General features: G+C 32.1%; 1 protein-coding gene across 3 annotated transcripts in view; it reads right to left on the bottom strand.

Moving 5' to 3' along the window:
- Nucleotides 1–17,788, bottom strand: part of LOC136972407 (moesin/ezrin/radixin homolog 1-like) — a 62,396-nt gene that overhangs the window by 13,502 nt on the left and 31,106 nt on the right. For all 3 annotated transcript variants that reach the window (XM_067267003.1, XM_067267002.1, XM_067267001.1), the window contains exons 3-7: nt 16,054–16,137; nt 11,070–11,165; nt 10,880–10,984; nt 10,601–10,770; nt 10,445–10,528 (exon numbers count right to left, since the gene is read on the bottom strand). In XM_067267003.1, coding sequence (XP_067123104.1) covers nt 10,445–10,528; nt 10,601–10,770; nt 10,880–10,984; nt 11,070–11,165; nt 16,054–16,137 — 539 coding nt within the window. The remainder of the gene's footprint in view (nt 1–10,444; nt 10,529–10,600; nt 10,771–10,879; nt 10,985–11,069; nt 11,166–16,053; nt 16,138–17,788) is intronic.

The following is a 17,788-nucleotide window of genomic DNA, read 5'->3' as shown; positions in this document are numbered from 1 at the left end:
AAAAAAAATTGACACTTACTCCAACTGGAGTACTCAGCAACAGTTTAACGAAAACCGGTTACTCCAATAGCAGTACTCCGCAAACAACTGGTTAAATAAATACTGAAAATTTGTGTATTTTTGTAATTTGTAATAAAATTAGTCAGATATATGAAAAATGGTAAGAAAGAATAAAATAATGTATAATTACAATTTTTTTCTTTTAAAAAAAATTTGGGTAATAAATTCAAAGGTAAAAATTAATTTTTTCTACTTCAAACAACCTTTACTCTGCAGTAAAATTAATTCTTTAATCTAACGTTTTCAGTTAGCTTTACTAACCCTCTTCAGGATTGCCAAAAAAACCGTTATTTTGAAAAATACGTTCAAAAAACTCTACAATTTAGAATGCTTTTAAACTTTCCGGCTGCGCAATCTCAGATCATTCTTTCACAGCTGCATATCGGCCGCTCTCCAAGCGGAAGGGATTCGATATGATTCTTTAAAATTAATGCTTTGCCCTTTTTCATTGTACTTGCCAATACACCACGCCTCCGTATATTTAAGTTGCCTTATATTTGCTACTTTCTGTACAATTTTTGCATCGTCCCAGTTGATAGACACCTCGTCCGGATCCGCTATCGCATAGTTGGCTAACGCCGTAACTAGTTGCCTGCATCTTATATTTCTTTTATGCTCCTCTAACCTTACCGCCAGCGATCTCTTCGTGGCCCCTATATAATACAGCTCCGTACTCCTCCTTTTATCCTGCACTGGTATTCTGTAAACCCCTGGAATTTTCATTCTGTCTATGGGCGCTTTGTTGTTCCGTAGCAACTGAAATACAGTAGGGTTCCTCCTGTATGCTATTTTTTTATTCTTCTCTATTCCTATTCTTCTATATATGTTGCTTAATTGAGCTCTATATTCCATTATGGTAAATTCTCCCTTTTCTTTACTCTCGTTATTACCTTTCTCTATTTCTTGCACCAACCGTTTTATTTTGCTACTCTTTACTCCTACATTTTCTGCTATTTTCTTGATGTATTCTACCTCTCTTCTTGTGTCTTGCATCCTGCTACAATGCGTGTACACTCTTCTAAGCAGTGCTCTGAAGGCTGCCAACTTGTAGTTCGTCGGGTCATGGGAAGTCCATGGTATCATCTCTGGAATGTACGATGGTTTACGATACACTTTAGTAGTTATTTTTCCTTCTTCCTCCACTTCTACATCTATGTCCAGGAAATGTATTTTTCTATGGCTCTGCTGTTCTATTTCTAGCTCCAGCCCAAAGATATTGTTATTTATATCTCGACTAAATTTTTCCACGTCTGGCTTCTCGTTCCATATAATACATACATCATCTACATATCTTGCATACAGCAATATTTTTCCTTTATATTTGTGCAATTTGCTACTTTCCAGAGATCTTACTACTAATTCGCATAGTAACCCTGACACAGGGCTACCCATTGGCACGCCCCTATGTTGCTTGTATGTAGTATCTTCAAACTCGAAGAACGACGAAAAAGTGGCTAAGTGCGCCAATTCTAATATTTGCCTTCTTACTTTTGCTGCATTTTCTACCTTTTCTAACAAAAAATCTCTCAAGTGCCCAAAACACAGCTCCAACTTTACCGATGGGTACATTGCCTTAAAATCGAAAACTGTCATGTAGTTTTTTTCGCTTAATTTCAATTGCTTTAACTTCTGTATTACCTCTACTGCCTGTGTTACGCTATACTGATGTGCAGGCATGTTTATCATAATAAATTCTTTGAGCTTCCTTTCTAGCAATATCGTAGGAGCAGAGCACTTATCTACCACCGGCCTTATGCTTTTTCCCGGTTTATGGGTCTTTGCAAACCCGAATAGTCTTGGAACGGCCGGGGAGGATACGATAATCTTCGTCATTCGCAGCTGCTTAGCCAAATCTGTCTTACTAAACCGTTTTACTCTTGCTTGCATCTGGTCTACAATCTTTGGGTGCGTTACCCTGCATTGAGTGTCCTTTATGTAATCTGCTAGCAGTTCTTTATACGTGCCCTTCTTCATAATTACCATGTTTTTAGACTTGTCCACCCTTGTTAGCACTACATCATTATCATTCATCCATTTTTTACTTTCTCTTATATCTTTCCATGTCTTGTCCTGAGTTTTTCTTTTACATTCACTGTTAATTTTAAAAACCGTTCTCCATCTGAACTCCATCTGAACTTTTTTGAACGTATTTTTCGAAATAACGGTTTTTTTGGCAATCCTGAAGAGAGTTAGTAAAGCTAACCGAAAACGTTAGATTAAAGAATTAATTTTACTGCAGAGTAAAGGTTGTTTGAAGTAGTTTGTTTGTAGTAATGCAGTGTACAGTACATAGTAATTAATTTTTTCTTATTACTAAATACAACCCTAACTTAAATTATAAAAATATAATGTGAAAACATATTTTTTATAACTTACAACAATTCTTTATAAACAATATTAGCTTTGTATATAATTTTCAGTTATTTAATCAATGTATGAAAAAAAAATTTTAACAAAACACTCAATAATTACATAAAAGAAAATATTATACTTTATAATTATTAACATGTTCATATTTTCAACTTTTTCAAAAACAGATAACACTTAAAATGATTGGATACATGTAAAACAAAATGCTGTACAGTGTTAACTTTGGTGCATTGTAGAATATAAAATGTATGACTTGAGATTTTTCTATTTAATGTAATGGACATTCTCTTTTCACTGGACCATTCACTTTTTCAGTACAAAATCTGTTTTTACTCAACTTTTTATATCAGTGATTAAGTGAAGCCAATGTAGCTTTATACATATATAAAATATTAAACATATTGGGCATTCAATGCAATTTATTTCAAATATTGTGTTGAGTCATTAAATATTAATATCTTGCTTGCTAATGCACAATGATATGTCAACTTCATTTAGGAATCATTTGATTTTCTTCTAAAAAGCAGTAATAGTGACATAACTGTTAAAACTTTTAATTTCAACTCATCCCATTTGTTAATGTAATTTATCAAATCTGACATATGCAATTGTTTATACAAATTTAATTAAAATAACTGATATTATTTTTATGATCATATTACAATACATTGACATTTATTTGATATACAAAGTAATTGTTTTGCATTTAAAATACAATACTTATATATTTTTTTTAATTAAAAGTTATTTCTAATTAATATTTGTTCACAAAAATTAAACTGATATTTAAAATTATTAGATAATGAAATGAATTAATTACTAAAGCTATTGCATAAAATTTGAGATAGTCAATGCATTAACTAACATATTTTATTTACATTTAACATTTAACTTTAGATTTAATTTAAATAAAGTATGGTAAAAAAATTGCAAAATCTATAACTCTATTTTTGATTGATAATATATTTGCACAATATATTAGCCCACAGAGCAACAGTGCCAGACTCTAATGACAAATTCATTTATAATTAATTTGAATTAGTTTAAACAATTCAATGATAAAATCTAAAGTTTTTAAAATACTTTAAATTTATATAAATCTGTTTGTGACTGTTCTGTTTAATATATAGTAGAATTCCAACTGAGACCAATTTAACCCTGTGAGCACAAGGCCTTCATACACTCAAGAGGTGTCTCAGACAGCATTGATTATTCTGAAATTGTGAAAATTGTCAGCATTACATCAGAAATTACGATTATACCTTATTTCCGTATTCTGTCTTCTTTCTACAATGCAAAATACTTGTGAATTGACAAAAAATGCATATTTTATTTTAATTTCATCTGATAAAACAATAAAATAAACATATCAAATTTCACTTCACTGTAAATTATCTCACAATTAACAGATAGACATCAAGTTTGTTTTTGTAATTGGAGATGGATATGTTTTCTTTCAAGGTTAGTGTAGGATAATTACATTACTTTAAAGGGAGATTAACAATAGAGCCAGCATCAACCCCACTCCAAATGTAAGAATTGTGTGAAAAATGTATTTTATTTATTATACTCTAAACCACAAAGTGTCTTATCACCCTGTAAACAAAAGCTTCATTCTGCTTGTAAATGGCACATTTATGGCAATTTATTTTATTCAGTAGAATCTTTTCTTTAAAATGTAAGATCCAGTTTTGTCACACAGTCATCAATAGGGTTTATATAAAAACCAACTTTTTAAAAAACTGGTTTTCGAAATTGAATTTTTCTACAAAACCAGTTTTAACCGATTTTGACACTTTTGACATTTGAGTTAGGAAAATAAAATTTTTTCAAATTTTTTACAAAATTTTAAATATAAGAGATGTTGAAAAATATATGCTGTGGCATTTCAGAGATTCTACAAGTCCCCAAAGGTTAATCAAGTTACACATCAACCAAAATGAACTGTGAAAGAGTCAATAAAGAAAGGAACACAGTTTAATACAATTCATTTCATGAATCTAGGACTGGAGATTCATGATACTTAAAAGAAACTCTAGAAGTTTTCAAAAGAAATTACTCTGATGACTTCAGACAACAATACAAATTTTAAAAACATTCAAAGAAATTTTAATTTTAATCATAAAACTCTGATTTTATAATATTATTTTGTATTTTGTTACTCACTTTGCACCAAGCATTGTTATCTAATCTTTGATTACCCAAGAAACACTTGTGCCACATTATTTTGGATAATCAGAACTATAATGTTTTCAGTTAATGTTACCTATGGTTCCAAGATGGTGGCACTTCCAGTAATCTCCAATCCGGGTGTCGAGGTAATAGCGATAGAGGGAGCTATCATGTAATTGACTTGTACACTTGTAGCTGACAGGAGCAGAAGACCAGGTGCACTCAGTGGTATTACCTGGCTTGAAAATAAAGAAAAGAAGGCAGAAGGCAAAGGTGAAAATACAGAAAATAGGATAGGAGCAGAAAAGGGGAGGTACAGGGTGTCTTTGTCGGATTTATTAAACCAAAATAAAAAAAAAAAAAACAAGGAATACAGAGATTAAATAACAAACAGTACATTAGTAACATTGAAAATGTAGCAAACACACGCCCACTACACTTTGTGGAAGCGACATAGGTAGTATTTACATTATATACATTTGTGATCAATTGTTGAAGAAAAGTTTACACTACACAAATGCACTCACTGTCTTGATGATCGAGAGTCAGATTCCAACACTCCAGTTGAAGCAAGGAAGTCCATGAGACTTTTTGAAAGTTTTTGATCCGTCACAAAGTTGTCCATTTTGCATGGCCAGTTGAGTCCTTGGGAGAGTGCAGTCCTTAGAAGTGTTTCTCGTTCATGTGTGAAGTTATCACATTCAAATATATAATGATGAACGTCTTGTATTGAGGTGTTGTTACAGCCGCATAAGGGAGTATCTGTGACCAAATCGGTGAAGATAGGCCTCAAGGTTGCAGTGAAGATCCTTCTTACTCGTCACGTGATCTTTACAAATGTTCCGTCCCGAGTCGTTCTTTACGCCTCGAGATTGTCCGTTTGATGGTCCGTTGAAAGTCACACCTCCACACTCGATAATTAGTTATATACAGTTTATTTACAAATATTTACAAAGATATACACTATGTAATAGCATTACGTACACTACAGTATCGAAGCTGTGATGCAGCACGTCGACTTAGCTGGCCCGGGAACACGAGTCACTCTTCCGGAGATGGCTTAACCTCGTGGCCGTCCGTCTCTACAACAACCTTTCTCCAGAGGACTTTCTAAGAGGAGAACACTCTCTCTATCCGCCTCAAAGGTCTGCCTGTTGTTAGAGACCGCCACGTACCAGGTCCCTCGCCCTTTCTCCTCGTTTTTTTGCCACCCTTCCAATTTAAGGGATTCTGGCACTGTCTCCTGCGACCAATCACTTCCTTCCCCTTCTTAGAGCCTTCCAAGACGTCCGCCCTATCTCCCGCCGACGTAGCTCACATTTGCGTCCGTGCTTTATTTATTTTTGTTCTCTCAAGCTGGCCGGCACGTGGCCAACGCATTGTCCCTTAAGTGGGGACGCTCCACCTTTGATCCTTCCGGCCGTTTATGGCCCCGGCTCCAGGTGGGAGCAATTACCTCAGTCGGGCGGTTTCTTTGACACAGGCCACCAAAGGCGACCTTTACACCTCCCACCGACAAGGTTCAAACTGCGCTTCAACAAAAGCCTGTTTGACATAAACAATACTACCGCGACACACAGCAATCTTTACTGTACAAATTATTTTGTTACACTACACTTCCTCCTTTCTTATTACAAGGATCAAGTTACTACAAATAATAAACTATACTAACAATATACAGTATTTAATATTTTACAGAAAAAGATATTTTACACAGTCAATAACATCTTCGGCAAATTGTCCCGTCACATTGCATTCAGAATCGCCTGGTAGATACTGATTACATCTATCCGAAGGACTTAATACCGAAATTAAACTGCCTTGTCTGTACGATCTGGGGGTTCCGGATTGCTCCTGATTTCCCGTCTGGATAGTACGTCGATCTCATTACGATTTTTCCCTCTTCTGTGCGCGATTTTTGCCTTATTATCCCGCGCTACCAATGCCCTAGGGACCGATTGTTCCTTAAGAGGCGTGCGGTCAACTAGCCGAAGGGGAACGCTTGCCTGCCGACTATGACCCGCCTTACAATATTTTCTAGCATCGCTCTTTTTATTTGTCGTGGGGCTCGTCCTATTTTCCCCGCTTTCTTTCGCAACCGTAACCCTCGCGACTGGTTTCCGTCGCCTATTCGTTTTCGTCCGTTCGACTCTCCTCAAAACGCAATAATCGGCTGCCGAAAGTAATGCATCTGTACCGCAGCTAAGTTCGTCAGTTAATGCGCAAGTTATCAAGGCTGGAGCGTAATCATTTTTCTTTTTACTCGACCTCCCTTCTAGTCTTACAGGTATTGTCGCTAACACTGCTGATATCTGCTGCCCAAATGCGCTGATTAACTTAACCTTTCTCGCTACCCGCGACACGTAAACAGGCACTACAGACTTCCTAATAACCGTCATATCTACCCCCGTGTCCACTATTGCAGAAAATTTATTACCTTTACAAGCGAGCAGGAGATTTTTGTTTGCACTAACGGGTACGTTTCCGCTGACCGTTTCCCTGTTCACCTTTACCCTCGCTACTAGCTGCTCGTCCGATTCTACCGTTTCGTCTATTTTAACCGCTCGCGTTGCTTTAGACTTCGGTCCTTCCTCTTTAGTATGTCTCCGAGGACAATCCCTTCTGAGATGACCCATTTGGTCACAGACATAGCATCTCATTCTTGATCCTCCATTGTTCGCGCTCATGCCTCCAGTTCTAGTGACTGTTCTATCCCTTTCGCGTTCAGGTATAAGTCTAACGTCACCCTTTTCCACAGCCTCCGCATGCTTATCTGCGTATCTGGCTAACTCTTCCGGTGGGAACCAGCCTTTACCTTCTTGCAACAAAACATAACGCTTAGTGTCAGCATCTAACTTAGTCTTAAGGTGATCCGAGACCACTAATTTTGTTAGCTGCTCAAAAGAATCTACGCCTCTACTATTTAGATAATACCGATACAGATCCTCCATTCTAGCTGCAAATTGGGGCCACGTTTCTTTGCTTCCCTTTTCAGCGGAAGTGAACTCTTTGAGGTACTCAGCGGCAGACAGTCTCAGCTCGTCTAGTAGGAATTGTTTTAAGGTTTGGTAATCCCTGATCTCGTCTGCCGTAAGCCTATTTAACGCCGTTTTACATTTCTCCGATAGCACCGTTAAAACTAGCTGCCCCTGAAGTTCTTCCGGCACATCGTACGTTTGTAACACTACCTCTACGGCCCGAAACCACGACGGTACTTCCGCCTCCTTGTCTGGCATTTTAGGTAAAGCCCATCTGATTTTTCTAGCTAGGCTATCCAAGTTACCTCCCAGCTCAGAGTTATTACTAGTCCTAGATTCACTTCGTAGACGATCTCTCTCTAACTCTATTTCGCTTTTCTAATTTCCATTTCGATTTCGCTTTTTCTAATGTCCCTTTCAATTTCCATTTCTTTGTTTTTAGAGTCTATTTCAGCTAGTCTGACCTGTAAGCGTAATTTCTCTAACTCGTCAGACTCATGCCCCTCTACTTTCGTTTCGGTTATCCATAACCTCGACCTCGGAATCCAAAATTTCCCTTTCTGGCTCCGTATCCATTTCCTGGGATTGACTAAGATCAGCCCGACCTCCCTGATCCTCAGAACATGGCATACCCCTTTTTGACCCTTGAGTCCTTCCGCGTCCCGGCATTCTGAATACAAATAATCAAGAACAACTTACCAATGTTGAGTTCTGTTCCGCCTTGATTTCCGGCTACTCTTCCTTCCGTAAGTATCCAAATCTCGAATGTGGGCTCAGTACTTTCCTGTCGTCTTGCGAGAATCTCCTGAAGATTTGCAAGAAAATCCTGTCGACTGCGCCAGTGAAGATCCTTCTTACTCGTCACGTGATCTTTACAAATGTTCCGTCCCGAGTCGTTCTTTACGCCTCGAGATTGTCCGTTTGATGGTCCGTTGAAAGTCACACCTCCACACTCGATAATTAGTTATATACAGTTTATTTACAAATATTTACAAAGATATACACTATGTAATAGCATTACGTACACTACAGTATCGAAGCTGTGATGCAGCACGTCGACTTAGCTGGCCCGGGAACACGAGTCACTCTTCCGGAGATGGCTTAACCTCGTGGCCGTCCGTCTCTACAACAACCTTTCTCCAGAGGACTTTCTAAGAGGAGAACACTCTCTCTATCCGCCTCAAAGGTCTGCCTGTTGTTAGAGACCGCCACGTACCAGGTCCCTCGCCCTTTCTCCTCGTTTTTTTGCCACCCTTCCAATTTAAGGGATTCTGGCACTGTCTCCTGCGACCAATCACTTCCTTCCCCTTCTTAGAGCCTTCCAAGACGTCCGCCCTATCTCCGCCGACGTAGCTCACATTTGCGTCCGTGCTTTATTTATTTTTGTTCTCTCAAGCTGGCCGGCACGTGGCCAACGCATTGTCCCTTAAGTGGGGACGCTCCACCTTTGATCCTTCCGGCCGTTTATGGCCCCGGCTCCAGGTGGGAGCAATTACCTCAGTCGGGCGGTTTCTTTGACCACAGGCGACCAAAGGCGACCTTCAAGGTTGCCATGTCAGGTAAAAATTTCTGTATTTATATATGTGATGGAAAGATGCTTCAGTTTAAGTCTTGTCTATATGTTGGGGATGAAGGAAAATGTTATCCTTCCAGTGTTACCATTCTCCCATTCCCTCTGCCAAAGGCTGATAGCCGTAGCATGAACAACGTTCTTTATACTGGTGTAAGGAATGTCACTGAACTCAGGAGGGGAGGAAGAATTTGCACTTAACTTTGCTTGCTTATCAGCTGCCTCATTGCCAGCTAAGCCTGCATGTCCTTTAACCCAGGTTAACACGATTGAATTACTGTTGTTTTGGATTTCATGAAACACCATATGAGAAAAGTAACATGTTGGATTTTTGAGCTTTTGGAATGGAATTATGGCATTCAGCACTGTCTGAAGCATACATCTGATTGAATCAGTGTAAAGAAAACCTGGAGAAAGTTTCCAATTTTTTGTAAGACAATTGCTTATGATGTATCTAGGGACTGGGACAACTCCAAAATGGTTAGATCTACAATCTGTTCCGTGTGCACTACTTCCGAACATTAATAAGAAGCAAATACTAAGAAAAGAGAAGGAAAAGGAAAAGGCAACAGCAAATGTGAATAAAAAGACAGCCAAAAAGTCTTCTACAGTTGTAGCAGAAACGACAACACCAGGGAAGAAAAGACCTGCCAAAAATGAAGTGGAATCTACCAAACTAGGAAAAAAAGTAGGATCGAATAAAAAAGGGATCGTTAACGTGAGTATTTTTTTTTTCAATATTTTATCTTAGTTTATTATATTTTCGGAGATACGTGGTCTCCGAACAAAATAGCGCTAAACGTGCAGTCTCCAGACCAATCCAAGATGGCAACCGGAAGTGCCACCATCTTGGAACCATAGGTAACATTAACCATGTTTTCATATCACACTGAGGTAATAAGTTATAACCAAGTGTTATAAATGCCAATGGGTATTATTTCCTGGTTAATATGAAATAATAATGAAAATATTGCATAAGAGTTTAGAATTTAATTTATAATCTACAGAAATTGTGCTTGGAATGTGGTTGATGTAACTCTTAACCTACTTGCTCTATGATAAGGAATTGAGAGTTCAGATTCTGTGAACCAAACAATCCAATTAATATCAAATTATTAATTTAACATTAATCATTATTTAATCATAGAAATTATCAAGAAATAATTTTTTAGTGATATTATACCTTGGCTACACTCACGCAGTTAAGCCAGCCTTTTGGATACAATGTAATAATATATTATACAAAATATTTCAAATAAATCAGGCTAATTATACAGAAATTATAAATATTTACCCTGGCATTGCTTTATGCTCTGCCCACCAGTTAGTTATTCTTTCATCCCATTGTTCTTTAGATAATTTATGCTGATCCATCACTCTAAAATCAGAAAATACATGCATTTTCAAATTCCAAAAATTTTATTATTTTAAGCAAAAAAGTGTACTGTACCTTTGTGGAAGTAATTTATCAGCAGATAAGCATCCTAATTTGTGCTTTTCAGGATTATAATCTCCATATTTTCCCTGTACTGCATAAGATGCTAGAAGGACTGATGTTTCTGGTGGACAATATATTTCATCAGCAAGAATACCATTTTTCACTTGTAAATAGAACAATCTCTGTAAATTAAAATATTTATAATAATAATTCAGCTAATGGAATGAAATCATTTTCAAAAACAAATAATAATTTCTAACAAGACATAATTATTAAAAAAAAAAGTCTTACCACAGTATTATCTTGAATCAGTTCTTCAGCAACATCCTCAGGATAAAATTTAGCACGAAATTTGAATTGTAAAGGATTTTCTTTTTTTACATCTTGACCAAGAACCTAAAATATTTATTATTATGATTTGAAATTTAACTAAAATGGTGTTTCTTGTAATTTCTATAGTAAAAATAAAAAATATATTTACCTTCTTATTTAATTTCAACCAAGTAATATAATTTTTGCTATCTGTATATTGCAGACCAAAAAACCATATCTCCCTCAGACCGATAGTTTTCACTACCTTTAATAACGATATAACAAATAAAGATAAAAACATATTATCATCACACAATTATATCAAATTATTCTAAATAATACAAATATTTGTTTAAAAAAAATTCAAATTAAATAAAATTATTTCTATTTGCATTTCTTTGCCAAATATGCAATTGCAATGTGATGTATGTATATATATATATATATATATATATATATATAGTTACAGAAATATGCATTCACACATACACTATTTTTTATCATCAATATTAGCAATTTGACACTTATTTGATATAAAAAGTAATTGTTTTGCATTTAAAATGCAATACTTATTAATTAGAAATAACTTTTAATTAAAAAAAATATATATATTTGTTCACAAAAATTAAACTGATATTTAAAATTATTAGATAATGAAATGAATTAATTATTAAAGCTATTGCATAAAATTTGAGATAGTCAAAGGATTAAAAATAATTCAAATTTCAATTATTGAATAATCATTGCTTTTAATCAGTATCTGATAAATTATTAGAATTCAAGATATATTGAAATTTCTAGTTATTTCACTGAGTTATCTTTGAGGATCTTGTAACCGTATATTACACAAAACCAGACTTTTGTATGATAACACAGTAAAACTGAACAACTGTAATCAGCAAAATATTCATTAAATCTAATACTTTCATGCTAAAAATGTTATTAACTAACTTAAAATTTATTAAGTAAGTTTAACTTTCAAAATTGTATATGGTTGTTTGGTTTAGAATTAATGTTCCATTATTCCATTTTTGTGATGATGGTCAAAACATCAGATTTAATATTTCAGTAGCTAAGATTGTTTAATTTTACTATGTTAGTATATTATATAATTTTAAATAAAAGTCAGATTTTCAATAAATATCTTTAAATATAATATACTGACTTGTGATTCATATATTAAATAAACTATAAATACTAACAACATAAAAACTTATACAGTAAGACCCCGATTAACACTGATTCAATATAACACGGTCTGCTCAAAGCCTTAAAAAAAGCTCAAAATTTATGCCAATTTAAATTATCATGGCATTTCATTGATTCGTATATAATACGATTATTTACAAATATGAACCAATCAGAAAAAGGTGGCAAAAAGGTGCACTTTCTTTAAATCTATGTTTGTTTGGTGCAATTTTGGAAAAAATATAACATCATGGATGCCATAGGCAATATCGGCTTCGCTTGACAAGAATTAACTGATAAATGCACGAATGAAGTGTGGAAGAAGTTATGGCTGAAAGTATCCAAGAATTCTCAACAAGAAGAGCCTATCGCCGTATTGATTAGGTTGACTGAATTGTCAACCTAATCAGCAGGACTAGGAGATGTAAATGAGCAGGATATTGAGGAGTTACTGCAGGTTTCTGGTGAGAGTCTTACCAATGACCACCTTCAAGAACCGGCAGAACAAGGAATTTGTGTAGAACTGGAAAACAGAGATTCTGAAAACAAAGAACCCAAAGAATTTTTTTACAGATTTCCTTAGTAAAAGTTGGTAATGATAACTGAAATCATTGATCAAATCGTAGTGAATGATCCAGATTTTGAAAGAAGATGAGGCGTTTTGGATGCAATTTTCTGCTACTGACATTTGCTTAAGGAAAGAAAAAAGTGACAAATGAAACTTCACGAATTTATTGCAAAGAAAAAAAAAAAAAAAACAAGAATTTCAGAAAAGTCAGGACCTTCATCACAAAAAATGAATTTTACATTTCTGTGTGCATATGTTTGTGTGTTATTTAACATATTTTTATATAAATTTGTATAGTAATATAACTTAAAATTAAAGTGAAGTCTGTTTATTTTTGGTCACGGTGTTCCCCTATCTCTATTTACTCTATGTTAAAATGACCTCGTTTAATGCTGTATCGTTTAGCGCTTTGTCGTCTAGGAACGCATCCCCCGCGTTAAGCAGGGTCTTACTGTATTATCCTTAATCTCCCATAACACAAATAGGAAAATAAAATCTATCAAGATATAAAATAAATAATATAAAAAATATTTTGTTTCAAAATTATATTACGTAATTTTAATATTTTATTTCTGATGAGTATGAACTTTCTTGTTCATAATTGTCAGAATTTTACTACTTTAAGTTGTAATCATCAATGCAAAGTTCTTAAGAATTAAAAAATATTTCTTAAGGAGTGTCAAATTTAAAATTACAAAAGAATTATAGTTGTTATTCTATTTTCATAAATCAATTATATTCTTTATTTTTATGTCAAATTTTAAAAAATTTTCTTAAATTAAAATATTACATTATAAATACATCATAAACACAAGATTTTAATTTTCAACTAATATACAAATATAACATTTTTGTGCTAATTATTGAAATTTTGATTTAAAAAAAAAACCTCAATAGTCAAACTAAAATAATCTAGAAACAAATAATAAAATTTTTCATCTATAAATAACTGACAAAACTGGTAATAAATTTAATAAATAATTACCTTTTGAATAATGTAAGAAAGAAAAATTGCCAGATTTTTTAAAACCAGACTTATTTAGATTAATGTAGAAATTAGAAATTAATCATTACAAATTTGTCATTAAAATAAGCAAAGTTGTCATTTGTTGCTAATTTTAATAATTAAATATTTTGAATTAATTAACCAATATTATAGATAAGATTTTTATCTATTAAGAATTATTATCTATAGTAATGTAGATAATAAATATAACTAAAAAGTATTTAATAAAATTTAAAAATAAGTCTAATTTAGAACAAGAAGAACAAGTATCAGTTCTGGACAGACTATGCAAGGGTCTCTTTTAAATAAAACTGAAAAATAAAATTACTACATAACAATATAAATTTAATTACCCATATTTAAAATAGTCTCGGTATTTAATAAATTTACAAAGTTATTTCACTTACTGATATTTAGCTCCCAAATTTATACTATAACATTTCATTCAGAATATAATCTAATTCTTATCTATTCTTACTCAAAACATTCATTGATATCATTATTAATTGAAGAAATTTGTGTACTAAGTTTGTCAATAATATCAGCTAGGTATATCTCAGAAAAGATATTAATACTGGTAAAATTAAAATTATTTCCATTGCAAAATAACTATGAAAGCATAATTGATTCTAAAAATTAAAAAAATATATGAAAATTTTTAACAGAATATATTTTCTAGAATAATTTATCTACATAAATTTACAACTGTTTTCAAATTTAACAAAATGTTTTTTTGAGAACATTAAAATTTGATATTGCTAATGTTTTTCCATTAGCATCTGTTTTACAGGAATAAATTCTTCCAATATCATAAAATAAATAAAAATGTTAATTATAAGAAAGTTTTAAGGATAAATAAAATCTCTAATATTCTCATATGGACCGTTTATTTTGAAAGTGGTGTAAATCCATTTTTGAAAAAATTGAGAAATCACATAATTTACATATAATTTAGTGTAAATTTTTTATTTATAAACAATTCACACTAAGTATTTCATAGTAACCATATGCTTTGATCAATTAAAAAATTTGTCAGTAAATGACATTGCATAATCATTGATTATGAAAGTGGCCTAAGTCCATTTTCTGCAGTCTAAGTACTTATGGGCTGTCCATAAATTACATCTGCATTTTACTAACAAAAGCACAATTTGATAAAATGGAAATAGATGAAATTTTAAAAAAATCCATGTAATGAGCCTAAATGAAAAGCTCATAATAATGATAAGTTTATCAAAAATACTTTAACAATAAGTAAATATCTTTAATGTTGGAAATAAACAACACTATTTTATTTCTTGTTATTATTTATAAACAAAATCAGAACAAAACAATGTATTTCAAGTGAAATTTAATGATGTTTACAGTTTAATAATTAGTGTAAGTCCATTTATGACCCAAAAAGAATATATTGGTTTAGTTAAATTCATGAGTCTTTATGTAATCAACTTACATGTAATCACTTAAAATCATAGAAACATTGCCAAATTTAGTAGACTTTATTTATATTTTTAAATCAACTAAAATGCAACCTTTAAATATTCTGAAAGAAAAAAAAAATGGATTTACACCACTTTCAAAATAAGCAGTCCATATAATTATTGTAGTGGTTGATTGATTAATGTAAAGCACCAGCAAATAATAGGCTAATAGCAATTGTGCCCATTACAGGTGGATCTGACTAGCATGGACGAGGGATGAGAATGATACTTTGTCCTATACTATTCTTGATAAATTTTGAGGTCTGAACCAAGTTTGAACTAGTATTCTTATGGCAGCAGACTAGCATCTTACTACATGGCCAAAATTATGATAATTATGAAAATCAATTTAAAAGTTTAGTTGAAATTCTTACAAAAACAATTTAAAATCTGTTTAATTAATTTTATACATTAATAGATACAAAATTCCAGAAATATTGATTATGTCATTCATTATTATTAAATCTAAATACTTTTGAAGAAAGAAAGTATAGATCATCAGAAGTGTGAATACAATAATCAAAATTTGGTTATATTAAATTTAAAAAAGAATTATCAATATTATAAAATTGATAAAACATGAAATTGCAAATGGACAAAAACTATAGTGTAAAATTCATTCTTTTTGACAAAAATCACTTTAGCCAATTTCAAATTACACAAACATAAAATAGCATATTGCATCATAACAAAGAAAATTGAAATTCCTCAATAAATACTATAGATACAATATTGGATTATTTAATTGGAAAATTAATAGATACAATAAATCTCGTAAATACTTATGGTATTTCTGAGATTTTATTAAAATAACAAGAAAATTTATTAAAATTTTCAATTTTTGAAACAAATTCAAGTCAAATTTATGATGGCAACAAAACAGAAAACTTTTTACAAAATAGTTTCTTACTTGATCAAATAATTGTTTGCCAGTTGTATTAGGTTGGATGGCAAACTCCAGCTCTGCATCCATAGTAGTAACACGTACATTAACCTAGAGAAAATTTAATAATTTAATAGTTTTTTTTTATTTTCTAGAAAGTAAATTTTTTATTATTATTATTTTTATTTACAGAATGCCAATATTTTACTGTTCATCATCATCAATTACTGAAGTACACATTTTATATACACACTAATAACAGAATATTTTACATAATTAAAAAAATATATATATTGTTATACTTAAGTGAATAAAATTTATAGAATACAAAAGGAAAATCTGTGATATATTCTCAATGTATAAATTAATAAAAAGAAGAAATATAGTAAACAAATACAGTAAGTCAAATTAATTGATTTAACATCTAATTTACAATTATTAATTTGAACATACAAAAGTCAATATTTTATCATTTTTAAGATTAAGGTTTTCATATTCTTTTTTAGTCAGCAAGAGTCATTAAGATGTTTTCATGTATTTTGTGGGACACTATAATTTAATTTCTATAGAATAAAATAAATACAGTAGAGTGTCATTTATCCGAACACTGGTTATCCAAACGCTTTCCAGTCAAACTGTGTCGTGCTGAATCAAACTTTTTTGATACTAGATTTACTTCTTAAGTATTGTTTTTATGATTTTATATTTTTCAATATATTTATTTTGTTTGTACAAAATAAAGAAATAATTTTTAATGATACAATAGCCTCGATTATTATTATAAAAATTTTCATTGGGCTTAAAATCGACAAAAATTCAACACGAAGCGACACGCAACAGAGAAAAATTTCAACATCAGACAGGTTAATATATTTTTTCATACATAATCGGTTATCCAAAAAATCAGTTATCCGAACAACCCCAGTCCCCAACTGATTCGGATAAACGATGCTTTACTGTAATCATGTTCAGTTACACAACAGAACACCCATTTAAAGTTTGGTAAGCAGAAATTTGCATAAATAGCAAAACCTATTAATTGTTAAGTATTTACTATACTAATATACCTATCACACTTATTTTTTTTATAAAAATAAGGCAAATAAACACAATTAACAATAAATAGCATAAGTCATAAAATTAACTTTAAAAAAAAAACTTTCAGAAGCAGGCTTTTTTCTTTTTTCACTAAAATTCACTTTAATTTCTTCCTCTAAAGTAGTCAATTTATGGCTTTTCTATGCCTTGTCAGAGCTACAAGCAGGACTACCCTTGCATTATAGAGCCATGTTTGAAAAGTAATAAGTGAAAATGAAACAAACAGAAACACTGATATCACAAGCAAGAACTCCAAAGAAAGACTGATGAGAATTCCAATGTTTAATGCAAAACAAGAAATTATCTTTTCCAGAACAAAAATGAGTGTAAGTGAACAAGATGCTTGAGACTTCATGAATCTTAAAAAATGGTGTAGATTTAAAAGACAACTAAGAATTTTTATTTTATATATTTTCATTTTTTTCAGATTACCAATAGTATAAATCTGAAACTGTATGATGAATCTGCATATAGTGTATAATTATATAGAAAACCAAGCCTAACTTAAATCAATAATCAAATGATTCATTATCAGGTTAAAAATGACTATGAATAAGGAAAAAACAAGGGTGAAAGGGAGCGGCTGTAAAAAGTACTTTGGAACTGAATATGGTTAAAAGTGAAAAATGTAATTCTAGTGGTGTTAACATCCATTGTTGTATAT

This window comes from Centruroides vittatus, unplaced genomic scaffold, assembly GCF_030686945.1.
Source record: "Centruroides vittatus isolate TY-2023 unplaced genomic scaffold, ASM3068694v2 contig_290, whole genome shotgun sequence".
NCBI classification, from domain to species: domain Eukaryota; kingdom Metazoa; phylum Arthropoda; class Arachnida; order Scorpiones; family Buthidae; genus Centruroides; species Centruroides vittatus.
This window is presented reverse-complemented; position numbering and strand designations above follow the sequence as displayed.